The sequence below is a fragment of the Giraffa tippelskirchi genome, chromosome X (genome assembly GCF_054371585.1).
Source record: "Giraffa tippelskirchi isolate mGirTip1 chromosome X, T2T-mGirTip1v1.2.pri, whole genome shotgun sequence".
NCBI lineage: Eukaryota > Metazoa > Chordata > Mammalia > Artiodactyla > Giraffidae > Giraffa > Giraffa tippelskirchi.
In genome coordinates, this window is record NC_137289.1 from 56301705 (window position 1) to 56323691 (window position 21987).

General features: G+C 41.9%; 1 protein-coding gene across 4 annotated transcripts in view; it reads left to right on the plus strand.

Annotated features, from left to right (window-relative positions):
* LOC145535365 (melanoma antigen preferentially expressed in tumors-like) overlaps window positions 1–21987 on the plus strand; it is a 33487-nt gene that overhangs the window by 9337 nt on the left and 2163 nt on the right. The window contains exons 2-4 of one of the 4 annotated variants that reach the window (XM_081563782.1): window positions 5752–6418; window positions 19872–20171; window positions 20597–21202. In XM_081563782.1, coding sequence (XP_081419908.1) covers window positions 19882–20171; window positions 20597–21202 — 896 coding nt within the window. In that variant the 5' untranslated portion in view covers window positions 5752–6418; window positions 19872–19881. Of the gene's footprint in view, window positions 1–5751; window positions 6419–19868; window positions 20172–20596; window positions 21203–21987 lie in introns of those variants that run through there. The other 3 variants (XM_081563783.1, XM_081563785.1, XM_081563781.1) reach the window with 3 other exon arrangements.

The window sequence follows — 21987 nt, forward strand, 5'->3', positions numbered from 1 at the left end:
GGGTCGATTGTATTACTCTCACTGAAGTTTCTTGATTCATGGCCAAGCGTATTCTGGAATGTTCCAGCCCCAGTTTTTGTATGCAGTGTTCTACTCTGAATTAATTTTGTCACTCATGTTGTTCAAAACTTTTCCATCTAACTGATTTTTTTTTTGTCTCTTTTCCTTGTAATTCAGTGAGCTGTTAAAATACCTCGCTGTGACTGTTTTTTTCACCATTTCTTTCTGTCAATTTTTGCTGCATGTATTTTGACTCCTATGATAAGAATGTCATATATTTGAATTGCTTTATTAATATATTCGCATCAAATGAAACCTTTTATAATTATGACATGTTTCTTTTCTACAGTATAGTTTCCTTAAAGTATTTCTCTCATTGATGTGGCTGTAACAATTTGATATCTTTTATTACTTTTGGATATTTCCCAATCATGATCCCTTCAAATACTTATCTATTCTTCTCTTTCTTGAATGACAACGAAACATGTATTAGATTTATTCACCACCTCTCCATTAACTCTCATCTACTCTCTTTTGGTACTTTCTATCCTTCTGTCACTCCAGGTTACATTCTCTACAGTTTCTTTAGACCTATATTTCATTTTTCTAATTCTTCTCTCAAGTACGAAAATTATCTTTGAGCTTTGAACCACAGCACCAAATATTCAGGGTATAATTTATTATGCCTCTCGAGTATTGAAGGGAGGTAAGGGTTAGAGATGTTAAGTGAATGTTCTCAGGTGACCCAGCATGACAAAGGCAGAGCTCAAACTAACATAGATCAGACTCTCAGCCCAAGTCCTTCACACTGTACTTGCTTTCTCCTGGGCTATGGATCTTCCCAACCTCTCACATCCCAGAAAATACAGTATAGTGAGGTCTTCCAACATTTTTAGAACTGTGCAATACTTCATTTTAGCTTTTAAAAGTCAGAGAAAGAGACACAGATGTAAAGAACAGACTTTTGGACTCTGTGGGATAAGGCGAGGGTGGGATGATGTGAGAGGATAGCGTTGAAACATGTATATTATCATATGTGAAATGGATCGCCAGTCCAGGTTGGATGCATGAGACAGGGTTCTCAGGGCTGGTGCACTGGGATGACCCTGAGGGATGGGATGGGAAGGGAGGTGGGAGGGAGGGTCTGGATGGGGAGGGAACACATGTACACCCATGGCTGATTCACCTAAATGTATGGCAAAAACCACCACAATATTGTAAAGTAATTAGCCTCCAATTAAAATAAATAAAAAAGAAAAAAAATGAAAGTCAGTGATTCTGCTTCATTAGGCATGATATTTTCCTAGGACTTTGTTCCAGCCTTTAGAGCATTTATGTATTGTTCCAAAAACAGATTACAATCATCACGGTATTTCGTTTCCAACAAGAGCAAACCCCAGCATGTTTACTCAGAGAAGCATGGGAATTGTTTGGAACAGTTTTGATATACATCTTTCATCCTACCAGGAGTGAGATGGACACACAACAATGAGTGATGTCCACATGGGCCCCCTCAGCATGACTGCAACATGTCAGCAAGCGGAATAGATGGCCAGACATTTAACACTTTCATTCTTTTCCTTCCTCCAACTTGGCAGAGGGCAGAGGTGTTAGAGGAGATTGCAGGACAGGCCTCTTGGGGGACACCGCCCGTCCCTCCCTGCACTCGTCACACCATCCTGCCTGTCCTCCAGAGGATCCCCAGGTAGCCTGAGACAGCTGTGATTCCTCAGAGAAATATCCAACTCAGACAGGCACAGGGGCCATCGGGAGAGAAAGTGGTGATCATAAGGGCGGGCCAAAGACCCTCAGCCCCACAGTGAGCCGGGAACTGTCCCTTTACTCCTTCTGGGGACGATCTACCCCCTTGGCTGCTCTGTTTCCCACGGCCAAGTCTGACTGAGCTCACACAGGTGACAAAGCTTCAACCAGCATCCAGTGACCCCCAGTCCAACATGTGCATAGTTGGAGGAACGGTGCCTGGGCTGTTCTGGGGCAGGGGAAGGAAAGGGCTGCCTCAGGGGCACCGCTTCCCCTTTTCCTTGCCTCTCCTCTGACCCCCGCCATGGTAGAGCTTTCTTCTCTTCCCTTCCCTTTCTCTTTCTCCCTTGTCTCTACACCCCTATGTCTCATCGCTCCCCTCCTCCCTCCACTCTCTTCCTGTCTTCATCTTCCTCCCTCCTTCCTGAGCCCCACCACACCCACCTCCCTGCCACAGCCTCCTGGGCCATCCCTGAGGTCTGTCTTGATTTGACAGAGTGCTGGACCCCCAGTGAGGTAGCAAGGCCCTCGCCTTCCATCCCCTCACTCCCTCTTCCTCCACACCCTTCACTGGGCACTGGAGGAACGGAGGCAGGGAGGGGTGGAAGGCCTGCAGATTGGATTTGAAGTGCTGGTCCTTGTGGCACAGGAGAAGGGAGTTGGGACAGTGTGGGAGGGAGCTACCCAGGGGAGAAAGGAGAGGGAAGATGGAGAGACTGAGGGTGAGAGGCTTCACAACCCTGAGCTGTCAATCACTTCTTTGTATTTCCGGTTTTGGACTGTGCCATCTGGAATTGTTTCCCAAGTTGTTACCTCTGGAGAGTGCCTACATTCCTCCCTGACACTTACAAACATTGCTGATCTCTGCACCTACCCTTGAGTCTGTTAAGTTGGGGGTAATTATCCCCTATTCCCAGTGTGTTGAGAAAGATTTTATTATGACCGGCTGCTGGATTTTGTCAAATACTACTTCTGCATCCATTAATGTAGTCCTGACTATTTTCTTCACAAATTATTTGCTCTGCCCTTCCCTTCCCCCTTCCCTGGGGTCAGCCCTGCCTAGAGGAGAACTGAGCTTATACTCCCTTTCTGAAGCTACAGAAGGGCTGTGAATTGGTGCCTCACATTGACTGGGACGGTATCCAGGGCTGCGCTGGGTGGTTGCTACCACTGAGGCAGCCTGAGTTAGGAATCCACTTTTCCTCGTGTGGAATCAGAGCAGGAATCTGAGGGTAGAGCACATATCACTGTGTGTTGCACCCAAGAAGCACACAAAAATGCACATGAATAGGGTCCAGGGTCTTAGAATGTGGTATTCAAAAGGCCCAGGAAATGATAGAGATCACAGGACCCCGAATTAAGAAAATCACTGCTTGAATAATAAAAGACATTCGACAGATGCCAACACTGATGTGAACAATGTTGAAATAATGACAAGAAGTTTGAAGTGACCATCATAAAAGTAACTATCAAGTAGTTACAAATTCTCTTTAAACAAGCGAAAAAATTGAAAATCTCAGCAAAGAAGTGGAAGAGAAAGAAACAAGTAGAAAGTATAGAACACAACAATACTGCACTTCTTACTGAAACCTGGGAGATAGATTTTAGACTTAAAAGTGGGCTTCTTCTAGCTTGCTTTCTATCTCATTATCCACTGAGCAATATTAGATTTGAAATTCAAAAGGAAGATACTATAGAGTGTCATTCACACATTTACTGAAATTGAGAAATGAAGTCAGACTTTTACTTATAAACTATAATGCTATTGATAATTGAAAATATTCAGTGAGAACTAGATTTCCAATCGTTCAGTCATATGCTGAACATTTTTCATAAACTGAGTGAACTACACTTGTAGTACCAAGATTTAGAAAAAGGATATCTAAAACACATTTATCTGGTGTATCTACAATATTCTAGAAATTACATCCTTTGCAAATTAAAAATATGAGAAGCCAGTTTTCAAAATTCTTATAGGGGAAAATAAGATACCTTAAAATTCTCCTTTTGAAAAGTTTCTGTTGCTCTTATCTTCACCCCTGAGTGGTCCATCTAGAGGAAGACATTAAGTGCATTATCGTTGCAATCTGCCCAGTTACTGTCTGTACAAGTGGCACCTGAATTGGACCTCTCAGTTGTTCTCTGCTCAGGTTCTTTGGGCAGAACCTGACATTAGGCTGGGCTAATGTCTGTTCCTCTGAGCAACAGAGAACAGGATTATTCATTACCCTTGCCTGAGGTTCTTTAGAAATTTGTCTGGACACTGGAAGCACTTCAACCAACCATTACCCATTAAAAAAGTGATACTGGGTTGGAGATGAGTTAAATACTTAAGACTTTCCTTAAACTACTTATGGGAAACAGTATTGATAGGCATTGTCATTCTTTTGGACTGAAGCAGAATCTAAAGCACAGTGTGCTTTAAGGTAACTTCGTGGAAATTGCAATATATTTTTAAGCAACAGAGACTAGGAAGAAGCCTAGATCTCTTGACGCTCAATTCTGATAGCATACAGTCAATGATCACGATAATAATCCTCCATTTATCATCACTGTCAAGTGTTCTGCTAAGCCCTATATATGCATTATCTAAATGGAAGCCTATCAACAGTCAAGAAGTGACATCAATTGTCATTCTCCTTTTGATGATGGATAATGAAATCTTGGAAGTGTTAACGCGCCAGGCCAAGGTCATGGAGCTTATGGTACCACTCAGTGGTAAAGTCATGAACCCAGGGATCCAGTCTTAAGATATTTAATGCCATTACCCCCATCTAGTGAAAGATGACATTATATGGCAAAAATTAGAACAGTCATGGATGGTTTACTTCTTTAGCAGCAATTAAAAGAGTATAAGAAAGAAGTGTAGACAGAGAACAGGAAAAAGCAAAACTAAACTAAAGCAAAGTGAAAACAACAACAACAAATCAGAGAAACAAAACATACTCAGAAAAATTATGATCAAATGCTAAGTGCCATGAAGAAAAGTAAGCCTTGGCTGCTAAGGTGAGCAGAGAAGTGAGCTTAGTAAGGATGGTGGTTATAGGAACATCTGTGGGCAGGTTGTTGCAGGAAAATATATAATGGTGTGAGAACATGCTTGGTGAGTGAGAGTTAGGGTCAGAGGCACAAAAAAGAGGCTAGTGTGGCTGGAGAACAATTCCTTGAACAAATCTTGAAGTATACATTATACCAGGCATTAGTATAAGGATATGTTAATGAACAAATAAACAAAGATTCCTGCCCTCCAGGAATTTATATTTTTCCATCAGAAGGAGATGGCCAATTTAGAGAAATAGCATACAAATAAAATGTATTGTATTCTGAAAAGTGGTAAACAATTGGGAAGAGAACAGGAAATAAACAGTGGAATCAGGATTTCAGGGAGAAAGTGAAAGTGAAAGTTGCTCAGTCGTGTCCGACTCTTTGCGACCCCATGGACTATACAGTCCATGGAATTCTCCAGGCCAGAATGCTGAAGTGGGTAGCCTTTCCCTTCTCCAGGGGATCTTCCTAACCCAGAGATCAAACGCAGGTCTCCCACACTGATGGGTGGATTCTTTACCAGCTGAGCTACAAGGACAGCCCAAGAACACTGGAGTGGGTAGCCTATCCCTTCTCAGTGGATCTTCCCAACCCAGGAATCGAACCGAGGTCTCCCACATTGCACACTGAGAAGGTTGGACACAAATACCCTGAATGCCTCTTGTTCTTAAAGGGGTCGCAGTTTTCTTCTTCCCCAGAGAAGGGCATGGCCTCACACTCCAGGATTCTTGCCTGGAGAAGCCCCTGGACAGAGGGACCTGGTGCGCTACAGTTCATGGGGTCACAAAGAGTCAGACAAGACTGAAGCGACTTAGCATGCATGCAGTTTTCTCCTTTATGCTGCTTTTGTCAAATGTCAATGTCATTGCTATGCTGGCTTAACTGCACAGAGGCCGGAATACATATTCCCTATCTGGTGTGGACTCAACTCCTTATTTACCATAGGAGAGCCATGTGGACACTAAAGTCTGATGGCTTTTTTCATCAAGTGCTAAGTCGCCCGTCAGGCTCCTCATCCATGGGATTCTCCAGGCAAGTATACTGGAGTGAAAAAAAAAAAAGAATACTGAAGTGGGTTGCCGTGACCTCCTCCAGGGGATCGTCCCGACCCAGGATCGAACCTGACTCTGGCATCTCTTGCACTGGAAGGCGGACTCTTTATCACTAGCGCCACCTGAAAAGCCTCTTTTTCATCAAGGGGCCAATCGTTTTTAAGTTCAGTCTCTGTTGCAAAGCTCATCGATGTGGACATCAGTTCTCTGGGTTTGAGTCCTGGCCTGGCAGAAATCCTGGCCAGGTGGTATCTAGGCCACATGGAGAGACCTTGTGCCCAGCTTTCCAACCATGGTTTCTAGAGGTGCAGAGCTGGCATCTGAGAGGAACCCTCTCACCCATAACCCTCTCTGCCCTCACTCCCCGTGGGCGGGTCTGTGTTTTGGCCCCGCCTCCCGGGACCGAACTGACTGAGTGAGTGCGTGGCATGTGACCGGAACTACACCAATCACGTGCTCTTCTGCGGCTTGCTGGCGGTGAGCTGAGGAGAGGGAGGAGCGCGCTGCCACTGCTGGGGTCTTGGACGTCTCAACTATTTTCCGACTCTTCTTCCAGTCAGGTACATCTCAAAAGTATTCTTTCTATAAACTACGTCTCTACCGATATAAATGAAATTACCTAGGACCAAAGTTTGGGGATTAATAAGAAAGGCGATCGATTAAATTGCTCGCCGGCCAACTCTCCTGTCCACCCTCTGTACAACCCTCTTTCCTTACCTGTGATTAGCTTCAATTTTGTGACTAATCATTTCTTGCTCTCTTTAAAATCCCTCGATCAAAAATATAAAATAAAATAAAATGCCTCGATCGTGTTGCGCTCCTTTAAAAATCGTATTTGTTTGCATCTAATTATTTTTGTGGTTCGAATTGATATGCCAGACTTTAAATTCAGACTCAGGGCTACACAGAAACACATACTGTAGGAGTATGATTCTTTCCCCACACCTTCTACAGCCTTCCCATTCCCCATGTCTTTTCCACAGTCCCCCTGTAGATAACCAATCTGGTTATCTGGTTGAATCTTCCCTGTATTTCCTCTACGCAAATGAATAAATGCATACGGGTTTTCCTATGTTCCATTGTTTATTAAATGAAAGATTGCATTTTCTAAAGCTTCTTTGCACTTTTCCTTTTGCAAGAAACAGCATTCCATTAAAAAAACCTCCTTATTCTGTACTCCTTCGTTCTTTTTTACAGCTACATTGGATTACACTGGCTTCTATAGGGGCATTTCAGTTGTTTTCAACATTTCGTATTAATTAATACGAACAATGGTGCAGTGAATAACCCTGGGTACACGTGTTTTTGTGTTGGTAGAAATATCTCTTCAAGTTTTATTCCCAGCAGTAGGATTGTTGGGCCAAATGTTAAATGCATCTGTAGTTATGTTAGGTATTTCCAAATTTCTCTCCAGAAGAGTTGTACCGCTGGCCACTGGGATTCTTTCCTCACTGCCTCACTATCAGAATGTGTTTCCCTATCTTTGTGACCTTTATTGTCGTGGCAGGTGGGAAATGATATCTCCGTGTTGTTTCAGTATGGTGGTGGTTTACTTTCTCAGTTTTGTCTGACTCTTGTGACCCCATGGACTGCAGCCTGCCAGGCTCCTCTGTCCATGGGATTCTCCAGGCAGGAAGACTGGAGTGAGTTGCCATTACCTTCTCCAGGGGATCTGCCCCACCCAGGGATTGAACCCGAGTCTCTTGCATCTTGTGCATACTGGGTGAATTCTTTACCACTGGGCCACCAGGGAAGCCCTTGTTTTAGTATGTATCTGTCTAATTATGAGGAAGTTTGACACATTATATATATACTGTGAATTCTCTATTCATAGCTTTTCCCATTTTCCTGAGGAAATATTAGCCCTTTGTCCTGCAGTACTTGACTTCTGTGTGTATACTTGGACTATTATTCATTTGTCCGTGGGGCATCCTGCAAATACTTTATCCCAGTTTCTCCAATGCCTTTCAATTTAGCTCAGCTGCTGAAGAATCCGCCTGCAAGCCAGGAAACTCCGGTTCAATTCCTGGGTCGGGAAGATCCTCTGGAGCACAGATAGGCTACCCACTCCAGTATTCTTGGATTTCCCTGCTGGCTCAGCTGGTAAAGAGTCTGCCTGCAAAGCAGGAGACCTGGGATCGATCCCTGGGTTGGGTGGATCTCCTGGAGAAGGGAATGGCTACCCACTCCAGTGTTCTGGCCTGGAGAATTCCATGGAGGTCCATGGAGTCACAAAGAGTCATAGTCCCAAAGAGTCATACATGGCTGAGCCACTTTCACTTTCACTTGCCATACATTAAAAAAATCTTTTCTCGTCACATAGAATGTTCTTTTCTTTAATCACCTCTGGAAATTTCAGTCAGAGTTAGAAAGCCTTTCCCAATGCTGATATTGAAGAAGAATTCGGCCCTATTATCTTCAAGATTTTGTTATGGTTTCATTTTTTTGTTTAGATGCCTAAACCCATTTACAGTTTATTTTTGTGGATGGTAGATCATAGATCTACACTAATTTTTTTTTAATGTTGTTCCAGCATCATTTATTGAATGTTCATCTTTGCCTCAGTGATTTTACATGCCTTTGGATCACATAGAAAAATCCCAAAATATAACTGGTGTTATTCTGAGTTTTTTATTCGATGCCACTGGCCTATTAGTCTATTCCTGTACTGGTACCCCACTGGTATAAATTTGGGGCTTTATAGTGTGCTTTTATGTCTGATATGATTACTATTCACTCATAGGTTTTCCTTTTTACTTACATCCTGGCTATTCTTGCATGTTTTTTAAAAAATATGAACTAAATTATCCATTGGTCTAACTCATAAAAATGTTCGCTGATATTTTCGAGATTATATTCAATGTATACATAACTTTAGAGGGAATGAATATCTTTTTAATACTGAGTTATTCTATCTAAGGTCATTGAAAATCTTTCTACTTATTCAAGTTTCCTTCTATGTTGTTCGAAAGTGTTTACAAATTATCCTTGTATAGATGCTCTCGTTAAGTTGATTTCTATACATTCACTCTTTGTTATCGCTATTGTATATGGGATTTTCTCTCCTAAAGTGTCCTCCAGCTCTGTGTGTGTGTGTGTGTGTGTGTGTGTGTGTGTGTGTGTGTGTGTGTGTGTAGAAACAAAGACTAATAATTTTTGTAGGTAACTTTATATCCTACTACCTTGCTGAATTCTCTTTATTTTAGTTAATTTGTCATGGTTTCTATAAGACTGTTCAGGTGTGCTATGATATCACCTGCACGTAGAGGTGGCTTTACCTCTCCTTTTCCATTCTTAAAAATCTTTTTGGTTTCTCTAGTCAACTGACTAGTGCTTGCTGTTGAAGACTGAATGGGAGTGATGTATTAGGCATACACTGGTTATTCCTGACCTTATTGGAAAACCTCCAGTATAAAGTACTTATATAAATAAAGTACTTGCATGAGGAACTTCTTACATAGCATTTATCATGTCATAATGCATCCCTGATTCCTATTTCTTGAGTTTTCTCTTTTTTAACACTAATGCCTATTGAAGTTTCCCAAAGATTGGTTTGGCATCTATGGTGATAGTCATATGATTATTGTTGTTCAGTTGCTGTGTCATGTCTGACTCTTTGCAACTGAGGCTCCTCTGTCCTCCCCTATATCCCAGAGTTTGCTCAGATTCATGTGTATTGAGTCAGTGATGCTATCTAACCATCTCATTCTCTGCTGCCCCCTACTTTTTTGCCTTCCATCTTTCTCAACATCAGGGTCTTTGTCGTTAAATATGTTACCGTGGTGAATGATATCAGTGAAGTTCCTAATATAGAGCCAGCCTTGTATTAATGGAATAAATCCCACTTTGTCACAGTATATTACTTTCTAAATGTATTGTTGGCCGTTTGCTAATATTCTATTTATAGTTTTGGTATCTATGTGTATGTGTTAGTATCCTACTTGCTTCCTAAAAGAAGTTAAGGAAGTGTTCTTCCTTTCAAATGTTCTTACACAAGTCATAAAGCTTTGGTACTATTTGATCTTTGATGGTTTACAAGAATTCACTGATAAATACATCTGAGCAAAGTGCTTCGTGACGGTAGTTCTTGTAATAACTTTATCCATTTCTTCTGTGAAAATTGGCTGATTTAAACTTTCTAACACTAGAGTCAGACTTTTGGTAGTCTGTATTTATCTAGGAAGTTACCTATTTCATGTGGATTTTCAAGTTGATATGAGTATAGGTTGACAAAGTAATCCCTCAGTTTTTAAGTTTCAATGATTATTTCATCCTTTTCACCTATTACTTTGTCTGTCTCTGTGATCTTGCTTCCTTCTTCAAGCCAGCTTATGGCTTGTCTGCTTTGAAAAACAGGATTTCAATTTGTTATTCTATTTTGTGTCTCATTCATTTCTGCTTTTATCTTTTGTTTTATTTAGTTGTTCTTTTATTCCTAGGTTTTCTTTTCAGTTTTCTGAGGCCATACTTTTAATTCATTTATCTTCATTCTTTTATTTTTACCCATAAGTGTGTTTATGGCTGTGAACTTGCCTCAGATCACTGCTATAAATGTCTCCCATAGATTCTGATGTGTAGTTTTTCATAGTCGTTCTTTATAACTTGACTTTGTATTTCTTGAACTCAGCACTTTTTAAAGAAGAGTTAAAATTTTTTCAGATGGAAAAGCCTTTCTGTTTCAATTTTTGTTATCAACTATTGTTGCATTGGGATTAGATAAGATTGCTTGTAATATTTCTACTTTATAGAAATTAATGGTATCATCTCTGTGAGATCATTACAATCCATCACTGACAAGTGTATATTCTCTAGTCTTTTTTGTTGTTGGTGTAAATTTATTTATTTTAATTGGAGGCTAATTAGTTTACAATATTGTGTGCCTATTGCCATACATCAACAGGAATCAGCCATCGGTCTACATAGTCCCCAAGTCCTGAACCCCGCTCCCAGTTCCCATCCCACCCTATCCCTCTGGGATGTCCCAGAGCACTGGCTTTGAGTGCCCTGCTTCATGCATCGAACTTGCACTGGTCATCCGTTTCACATATGGTAATATACATGTTTCAGTGCTATTCTCTCAAATCATCCCACCCTCGCCTTCTCCCACATAGTCCAAATGTCTGTTCTTTACATAAATCCCTCTCAGCTGTCTTGCATATAGGGTTGTCGTTACCATCTTTCTAAATTCCATATATATGCGTCTATACACTGTATTGATGTTTCTCTGTCTGACTCACTTCACTCTATGTAATAGGCTCCAGTTTCATCCATCTCATTGGAACTGACTCAAATGTGTTCTTTTTTATAGCTGAGTAATAGTCCATTGTGTACACGTACTAACACTTCCTTATCCATTCGTCTGCCAGTGGACATCTAGGTTGTTTCTGTGTCCTAGCTGTTGTAAACACTGCTGCAATGAACACTAGGGTACATGTACATGTGTCTCTTTCAGTTCTGTTTTCCTTGGTCTGCATGCCCAGCAGTGGGATTGCTCGGTCATATGGCAGTTCTATATCCAGTTTTTTAAGGAATCTCCACACTGTTCTCCATAGTGTCTGTACTAGTTTGCCTCGCTACCACAGTGTAGGGGGATTCCCTTTTCTCCACAGCCTCTCCAGCATTTATTGTTTGTAGACATTTGGATAGCAGCCATTCTCACCAGCGTAAGATGGTACCTCATTGTGGTTTTGCTTTGCATTTCTCTGATGAGTGATGTTGAGCTTTTCGTGTATTTGGTAGCTATCTGTATGCCTTCCATGGAGAAATGTCTATTTAGCTCTTCGGCCCACTTTTTGATTGGGTCTTTTATATTTCTGGTACTGAGCTGCATGAGCTGCTTGTGTATTTTGGAGACTAATTCTTTGTCAGTTGCTTCATTTCCTGTGATGTTTTCCCATTCTGAAGGCTGCCTTTTCACCTTGCTTTAGTTTCCTTTTTGTGCAAAAGCTTCTAAGTTTCATTAGGCCCCATTTGTTCACTTTTGTTTTTATTCCCATTACTCTGGGAGGTGTGTCCTAGAGGATCTTGCTGTGATTTACATCAGAGCATGCTCTGCCTATGTTTTCCTCTAAGAGTTTTATAGTTTCTTGCCTTACATTTAGATCTTTAATCTATTTTGAGTTTATTTTTGTGTATGGTGTTAGAAAGTGTTCTGGTTTCATTCTTTTACAGGTGGTTGACCATTTTCCACAGCAGCACTTGTTAAAGAGATGGTATTTTCTCCATTGTATATTTTTGCCTCCTTTGTCAAAGATAAGGTGTCCATAGGTGCACAGGTTTATTTCTGGGCTTTCTGTTTGGTTCCACTGATCTATATTTCTGTCTTTGTGCAGGTCCCATACTATCTTGATGACTTTCTCTTTGGAGTATAGTCTGAAGTCAGGAAGGTTGTTTCCTCCACTTCCATTCTTTTCCAGGATTGCTTTGACTATTCGAGGTTTTTTCTGTTTCCATACATTTTGTGAAATTATTTGTCCTAGTTCTGTGAAAACCATTGGTAGCTTGATAGGGTTTGCATTCAATCTATAGATTGCCTTGGATAGTATACTCATTTTCACTATATTGATTCTTCCAATCCACGAACATGGTATATTTCTCCATCTATTTGTGTCATGTTTGATTTCCTTCATCAGTGTTTTAGCATTTTCTATATATAGGTCGTTTGTTTCTCTAGGAAAATTTATTCCTGATATTGTATAATTTTTGTTGCGATGGTGAATGGGATTGTCTCCTTAATTTCTCTTTCTATTTCTTCATTGTAATTCTTTAGGAATGCAAGGGATTTCTGCGTATGAATTTTATATCCTGCAACTTTACTATATCCACGGATTAGCTCTACTAATTTTCTGGTGGTTATTTAGGGTTTTCTATGTGGAGGATCATGTCATCAGCAAACAGTGAGAGTTTTACCTCTTCTTTTCCGATCTGGATTTCTTTTATTTCTTTTTATTCTCTGATTTCTGTGGCTAAGCCTTCCAAAATTATGTTGAATCGTAGTGGTGAGAGTGCGCACCCTTGTCTTTTTCCTGACTTTAGGGGAAATGCTTTCAATTTTTCCCCACTGGGGATAATGTTTGCTGTGGGTTTGTTGTATATGAGTTTTATTATGTTGAGATATGTTCCTTCTATGCCTACTTTCTGGAGAATTTTTCTATCATAAACACATGTTGAATTTTGTCAAAGACTTTCTCTGCATCTATTATTTCCACCATTGTATTTCCCACCTCAGTTCTCTTCTCTTCCGCCTCAGTCATTCTACCATTGTTTTCCTTCAGAGTGCTTTTAGTTGCAGTTATGGCATTGTTCACGATTGATTGATGCTTCTGTTTTTCTTGCAGGTCCTTTTTAAGCATTTCGTGCCTCTTTTCAATCCTTGACTCTAGATCTATTTATCTGTAGCTCCATTTTGTTTTCAAGATTTTGGATCATCTTTACTCTGATTATTCCGAATTCTTTTTCAGGTATACTCCCTATCTCCTCCTCTTTTGTATGGTTTCGTGGGTTTTTGTCATGTTCCATCACCTGCTGAATATTTCTCTACCTTTTCATTTTGTTTAGATTGCTGTGTTTCAGGTGCCTTTTCTTCAAGATGGAAGTTCATGGTTCCTTATACTTTTGGAGTCTGCTCCCTGTGGGTGGGGATGGACCAGTGACTTGTCAAGGTCTCCTGGTTTGGGGAGCTTGTGTCTGTGTTCTGGTGGGCATAGCTGGATCTCTTCTCTCTGGAGTGCAGTGAAGTGTCCAGGAGTGAGTTTTGGCGTGTTTTTGGCTTTGGCATGGCTTTAGGTAGCCCCTCTTTAATGTTCAGGGTCTGTTCCTGTTTTGCTGGAGAATTAGCATGGTGTGTCTTTCACTGGAACCTGTTGTCTTTTGGGTGGATCTTGGTTTCAGTGCAGATATGGAGACTTTTGGGTGAGCTCTTATCTATTAATGTTCCCTGGAGTCCAGAATTCTCAAATGTTCTAACGTTCTGGAGTGAAACGTCCTGCATGTGGCTTTTGGTCCTACACTTACAGTTGCCTCAAGACCTCTTCATCTATACATCACAGAAGATGAAACCCCTAGGTTAATGGTGCAACAATTCTCCACACCTGGGAACACCCAGAGAGATTCACAGTGTTATGTAGAGAAGAGAAGAGGGAGGAAAGAGAAATAGGGGACCAGGAGGAGAAAAGTGGGTGTCAAAAGTGGTGAGAGCAATCCAGCCAGTAATGAAATCCCTAAGTGCTCTCCACAGCTCAGAACACCCAGAGAGATTCACAGACTTATGTAGAGAAGAGAAGAGGGAGGAAGGAGATAGAGGTAGCCTGGAGGAGAAAAGGGAGAGTGAAAAGGGGGGAGAGCAACTAAGCCAGTAATCAAATCCCTAAGTGAAAATGGATACTAAACAATTGATTCTTAAACGTACAAAATTGATAGCAAATATCAGATATCAAATTTTAAAAACCTAGAACAGAAGTTAGACTCTTAAAACTACAATATAAAAAATAAATGCAAAATCAATCACAAAAATAAAAAACATACTTAGGCTATTTGTTTAAAAAAGTGTTTTTAAAGGTAATTGTAGGCCATAAAATGAAAGTTCAAAGAATAAAAAAGATTTGAAATTTTTAAAGAAGTTAAAATGTGATAATAGTGAAATTATAACTAGGAATTTCTCTGGAGCTACCATGGGCAGTGTGGGGTCACTTCAGTGTCAGCTGATCCCTTGTTTCAGCTTGTACTTGTTTCCAAGGTCTATTCCCAGTCTCAGCATTAACTGCAGTGTTTTAATCTGGTGCACCTGTCACTTCCAGAGCAGTTCCCCCTTCTTTCTTTATTTTGGCATCCTCTGTTTGCAGATCTCTTCAGTGTCTACTTACTACCCTGACAAGAGGGGGTGAATGTGGCCACTGATTTAGGCTCACTTGTTCATTTGTGTTGTGGGGAGAGAGGGACACTGCAAACATATACCACTGGCACGTGTGGGAAGTGATCACAGTGGATGGACCACAGTGGTTTGGCCCCAGCCCAAGGTGGCGTGTACTTTCTGGGTCCACACTGCTCAGGCTCCAGAGTGCTCTGCAAGGGCACTGTCCCAAGTGTGCCCTGCATTTCGTGCACTTCCCACTGAGGTTCTTGTGTGCTGCACATGTGCACAGACCCAGATGGGCTGTGCGTTTTGTGCCCTTCCCAGGTCCAAGCAGCTCAGGCGACCAGGTGCTTGGCTAGTGCACTGTCCCAGGTGGGTCATGCGTCTTATGCACCTCCCTGGTTACAGCCACTTGATTGCCCTGGTGTGCTGCAAGAGCACAGCCCCAGGTGTGCCATGTGTCTCCTCTCAGGAGCTGATCTCAGGCTGTGACATCCCTGGCAGGTGTGAACCATCCAGGATCCCTGGAATACATGGTTAGCTACTGGGAGCCTGCTCACTGTTTGGTGGAAGATGTGGTCTCTGGGGCCGAGACTGCAGCAGCTCCTTGCCTTCTGGCCCTGGGTGTCACAAACCTACCTCTCTGTCTCCGGGTATAGAGGGCCCTATACGGCAGCCGGCTTCCTCTCCTATAATATTTACACAATCATTTCTTCTGTGAGTGTGCCAGGGGTCACTGTGCGGCATTAGAACCTTTCATGGGAAAGGATTTTTTTTTTTTTTTGTTCTCCCCGGCGATCCCATGGTTTGGGTTGCTATCTCACATTAGGTCCCTCAGATGTTCCTCAGGGCATTCAGGCCCAGTTCTTTCCCTAAGGACCGATGATGCAGCCCGCGCCTCCCTGCCCAGGCCCTCTTGCTGGTGGCGGATGCAAGCATCTTTGCCACTTCTCCATCTCCCCGTGTTGTTGCTGTTAGGTACGGGTATTCTATGTTTTCTTTATCTCTCCAGGTTGCTGCCCTCTGAGATTCAAAAACTCCCCACAGACATGGCTGTCAGAGGGTTTCCTACTGTGTGGAAAATTCTACTTCTTCACCACTCCGTCCCCAGGACAGTTCTCTGTCCCTAAATCTTTAGTCTCTCTTTTCTTCTTTTGTATGTTGTGCTACCTCCTCTCGAAGAGATTGTGCTGCCTTTCTGGGTGCCTTGTGTCCTCCACCAGTGCTCAGAAGTTTCTTTGTGGGAGTTGCTCAACATTCAAATGATCTTTTGATGAATTTGTGGGGGAGAGGCTGGTTTCCCCATTCTATTCCTCTGCCACCTCGGGACCACCCTTTTCTCTAGTCTCATACAATCTGATCAGCCTTAGACTGAGTTTGATGTATTAAATCTTCTATTGTTATTGTTTTCTCTTACTACTGTTATTTTATCCACATATGCGTCCCTATTTACTTTTTCTTTTTAATTAGTTTATTTATCTACTTTTTAACTTTACAATATTGTATTTGTATTGCTATATATTGACATGAATCCACCATGGGTGTACATGTTTTCCCCCTCCAGAAGCCCCCTCCCACCTCCCTCCCCATCCCATCCTTCCGGGACATGCTGGCGCACCAGTCCCGAGCGCCCTATAGCATGCAGTGAACCTGGACTGGCGATTCGCCTCACACATGATAATTTACATGCTTCAATGCCATTCTCCCATATCATCCTGCCCTTGCCCTCGCCCATGGAGTCCATCATACTGTTCTATTTATCTGTGTCTCTTTTGATGTTTTCGCATACAGGGTTATCTTTACCGATTAACTATACCATATATATGTATTAGTATACTGTATTGGTGGTTTTCTTTCTGGCTTTCTTCACCCTGCTTAATAGGCGCCAGTTTCATCCACTTCATTGAAGGAGTTTGCAGTACTCCTGGTGCATAAATATTCCTGCAGATTATATCTTCACTCTGAGTTTATGGTTTTATGATTAAGACATGTTCATGTTTTATGATTAAGATATATTTCAGTCAGTTCAGTCAATCGGTCGTGTCCGACTCTTTGCGACCTCATGAATCACAGCACTCCAGGCTTTCCTGTCCATCACCAACTCCTGGAGTCCACCCAGACCCATGTCCATTGAGTCGGTGATGCCATCCAACCATCTCATCCTCTGTTGTCCCCTTCTCCTCCTGCCCTCATCTTTCCCAGCATCAGGGTCTTTTCAAATGAGGCAGCTCTTCACATCAGATGGCCAAATATTTGAGTCTCAGCTTCAGCATCAGTCCTTCCAATGAATATTCAGGGCTGATTTCCCTTAGGATGGACTGGTTGGATCTCCTTGCAGTCCAAGGGACTCTCAAGAGTCTTCTCCAACACCACAGTTCAAAAGCATCAATTCTTCTGCGCTCAGCTTTCTTTATACTCCAACTCTCACATCCATACATGGCCACTAGAAAAACCGTAGCGTTGACCAGACGGGCCTTTGTTGACAAAGTAAGCTCTCTGCTTTTCAATATGCTGTCTAGGTTGGTCATAACTTGCCTTCCAAGGAGCAAGGGTCTTTTAATTTCATGGCTGCAGTCACCATCTGCAGTGATTTTGGAGCCCAGAAAAATAAAGTCTGACACTGTTTCCACTGTTTCCCCATCTATTTGCCATGAAGTGATGGGACCAGATGCCATGGTCTTAGTTTTCTGAATGTTGAGCTTTAAGCCAGCTTTTTCACTCTGATCATTCACTTTCATCAAGGGGCTCTAGTGCTTCTTCACCTTCTGCCATAAGGGTGGTATCATCTGCATATCTGAGGTTATTGATATTTTTGCTGGCAATGTGGATTCCAGCTTGTGCTTTCTCCAGCCCAGCGTTTCTCTGATGTACTCTGCATATAAGTTAAAGAAGCAGGGTGACAATATACAGCCTTGAGGTACTCCTTTCCTATTTGGAACCAGTCTGTTGTTCCATGTCCAGTTCTAACTGTTGCTTCTTGACCTGCATACAGGTTTCTTAAGAGGCAGGTCAGGTGGTCTGGTATTCCCTTCTCTTTGAGAATTTCCCACAGTTTATTGCGATCCACACAGTCAAAGGCTTTGGCATAGTCAATAAAGCAGAAATAGATGTTTTTCTGGAACTCTCTTGCTTTTTCGATGATCCAGCGGATGTTCGCAATTTGATATCTGGTTCCTCTGCCTTTTCTAAAACCAGCTTGAACATCTGGAAGTTGACGGTTCACGTATTGCCGAAGCCTGGCTTGGAGATTTTTGAGCATTACTTTACTAGCATGTGAGATGAGTGCAGTTGTGCGGTAGCATGAGCTTTCTTTGGCATTGGCTTACTTTGGGAATGCATGAAAACTGACCGTATCCAGTCCCATGGCCACTGATGAGTTTTCCAAATTTGCTGGCATATTGAGTGCAGCACTTTGACAGCATCATCTTACAGGATTTGAAATAGCTCAACTGGAATTCCATCGCCTCCACTAGCTTTGTTCATAGTGATGATTCCTAAGGCTCACTTGACTTCACATTCCAGGATGTCTGGCTCTAGGAGAGTGATCACACCGTCATGATTATCTGGGTCATGAAGACCTTTTTTGTACACTTCTTCTGTGTATTCTTGCCACCTCCTCTTAATATTTTCTGCTTCTGTTTGGTCCATACCATTCTGTCCTTTATTGAGACCATCTTTGCCTGAAGTTCTCCTTTGGTATCTCAAATCATCATAGTTAATGCATTGTTAAAACTCATCCTGAAGCACCTATTTCCTTAACACTTTACTCTCTAATCCATGCATTTTTTCCTCCAGTATCAGCTAACACTCCCCTATTTCATTATGATAAAAAGGTTGTTCTATTTTCTTATACTCTTCCCCTTTCTCTCATTTTTACTTGCACATGTTCTGTTTTTTCACAACATAAAACTTGTGTACATTAGTCTTCTCCCCTTTCCTCCATGTTGATTTTAGTATTGCCATGTAAAATACTCACCGTTAGATACTTTGGTGACGTTTTCCTCCTCATCACCTGTTGGGACACAATCTCAGTTCTTCTTTTAGAAGATTACTGGCAAATATTCTGTAAAGAGACGTGTAGCGAATATTGTAAGTTTCCGGGTCGCAGTGTCGCTGTCACTCTACTCAACTATGCAACTGCAGTGCCAAAGCATTCAGAGACAATACATAAATGGTAGATCGTGGCTTTGTTCCAATCAAACTTTATATATCAAATGAAGCAGTGGGCTTGATTTGGGTTAGTGGGCCAGTCTGAAGACTAATCCCTACTCTAGTAGCTTCCTTAGTTGAATATAAAATCTTTATGTCAGCCTTTCATTTTGTTTGTTTGTTTTGGCGATTGAGGGAGAAGTCATGGTACTATGATATGTGGTTTTCTTATGTATTGAAAGAGCCTTAATTTTCCCTTCTGTTTATTTTTCCCATCATTACCCAAGGGCCAACTGAGGCTTCTCCCTTCTTCGTTGCCTTATTCTTCCCTAAAAAAGTTGTATCTTTCAAAAACTGCACTTTTAATTCATCCGTGTCCCTTAAAGAGTTCCTATTAGGAATTCCTCCCCTGTAGTCCATGCTCTCATAATCTAGGACACCTTTTTAGGATTTTTAGATTTATTCTGTGCTTAGTCATTCTGCTGTAGTTTTAGATCTCCTTTAAGCCCTTTCCCATCTTCCTTCCTCTCTATCTCTTGGGAGATTTCTATGTCTGTCTTTTTTCTTACCACAAAGCCTAGTCATGGGAGTATGAAAAATCATGCTGAGATTTCATGATTTTTGTTTTATTCACAATTATTTGGAATTTTTGGCATTCCCCATTTTGAAGGAATTATGAGGCTTTTATGTTGATGCACATTTTGCTTCTTATTGGTTTGTATCTTTTGGGGAAGAAATAATTTGAGGACGGTCAAGATCGGCTTCTGCCAACTTACCTATGACTTCTAATGGCATTTTATCTTATGTAAACGTGCCTATGTGTGCATATATCTAATTAAATCCACACGCAAGTCTATTTTCATTCTATTCCCAGAGGAGAGGTCACTTAAGTTGGCCATATAATTAGCCCATATACTTACTCAGTAAGCATTTTGTCCATAGCTATCCCCGGAAACAGACAAGAGACTATATATTTCTTCTCAGAACTTCTAATATTCTCCACTCTGAAGCAGGTTTGTGAAGATGGACCAAAAGACCACAGCCACACTCCTCGAGCTTGCTGCAAAGAGTCTGCTGAGTAGTGAGCCTGCAGTGATGCATGCTCTGGAGGAAATCCCAAGAGATCTCTTTGTTCCATTGTTCAACGCTGCCTTCTTTGGTGGGCATAAGAAGATCCTAAAGGCAATGGTGAGGGTCTGGCCTTTTCACTGTCTTCATCTTGGGTCACTGAAGGCACAAGAGCCATACTATGACATCTTGGAAGCCATGATTGATGGTCTGCCGATCCCCCCAGCCCAGAACTCTTCCTCTAGGTAAGTTTACGACCAGAAGATTTATAGGGAGTCAGCAGGAGGGTATGCTGTAGCCTGCGGCAGGGGAGTATCTAACCTTCTCCCAACACTAGCCAATGAGTTCAGCAGTTGGGGTCACATTCAGTATTTCCTTGTCTTATAGAGTTGATTAAAGAATAGAGGTGATTGAGGGTACTATGTATGAATTTGAGTGTGATTACATAGAAGTGGGACGTGGGCATTGAGACAGGGCAAGACCAGAGGTGAAGGAAGTGTGGGGAAAGGATGAAAGATGCTCAATTTGTGTGGAAAGAACTTCCTGGTGAATGGTGATGAAGTGAAAACCAGGATTCAGGTGTTCTCTCTCTGTTTCCCATCATTGATCTTGCTGGGTTATGTTCCAATCAACCACATCTCATGTGTTGTGTCTTCTCCTTTCCTTACAGGGGCCACAAACTGAGGATCCTAGATTTAAGGCACAACTCAAAGTATAAGACAACATGCTCTCACGTCAGGATCGCATTCCCTTTGTGTTTACAGTCACGCATATCCCCTCAGCACACTGTCCTTAACTTAGAAAACACTCAGCATCATAGTGCCAGGTGCCTTGGGATTGGTAATTCCAGGTCTGAGGTTGAGACAGCTCAGGAAACCATGGCATTACTAGTGGATATTTCCCTCAATAATACCTTGAGAACACAGCAGTTTCTCACTTTCCTCTGTAATAAAGTTGAGCAGAGCTCTGGGTTCTTGCACCTCTGCTGCAGAGATTTGCAAATCAGTAGAATGTCTGCCAAAACACGGATCCTTCAGATTGTGGATCTGGGGTGCATTGATCATCTGGAAACGGATCAAGCTTATCTGAGTGAGGTCATGACCCATTTTTCCAGAATGATCCACCTGCGCAGCCTTAGTTTGTCTAACCTCAGCTTTGAGTCTTATAAGGGAAGGAATTTCAGGTATTTTCTCATCTGGCTTGGGCAGCTGGAAAACCTCCAGGAGCTCAGGTTGTCTTTCTTCTACCTCAAAGATCAACTGCACAGAGTACTCAGGTGAGGGGGTTGGGAGAAATCTGGGTTCCCTGAAAACCTCATTGTTAAGACAGAAGGGCCCATTCTTGCGTCTTCCTATGCTCCTAGTAACCTATATCTCCTTTCACCTCAGCATAGGCATTGCTCGGACTTTGAACCTAGCTGGGGGAGAATGGGGAACCTTATGGTGAGGGACAGATGAGGTTAGTGAAGGAAGCTCTGCTCACTCATTTATTCAGTGACTACGGGCAGACAGTTAGAACATGTCTGTACATAGATTTCTGAAAAAGACTCCATTCTTCTGCTCCTGGACTTTATAGCTCTCTAGGGAGGAAGGGGAGGCACTCAGAGAGAAACATTAAGTTGTAGCTCTAATGCACATGCCCGTGGATGGCTCACAAGAGTTAACACTGCCCGATAATTTTGCTCCTGTATTTTCCTGAAGGCTTAGACCCTTGAATGGAGAGCTTCTCATCTGGGAAGTAGTTAAAGGAAACCCTCAGTTGCCTGCTTCCCTGGACCCATCCTCGCCAAATAAGTCAACCAGATCCAGCACTTATTATTTTGTATATATTGAGTGCATGCGATTTTTTTCACTTAATCCTTCTTGTAACCATGAATAATAATTACTGCTGTGCACATTTTCAAGGTTAAAACCCTCTTCCTCAGAGTGGTAAAGTAACTTTCTCCGGGTCACAAATTTATAATCTCTGATCATCATGTCCACATTGATAACCACCTATTGGAAACTCGTATATAGCAGTGTATTCTAGACGAATATATTACTGTAATTTGGGGCTCTTTGC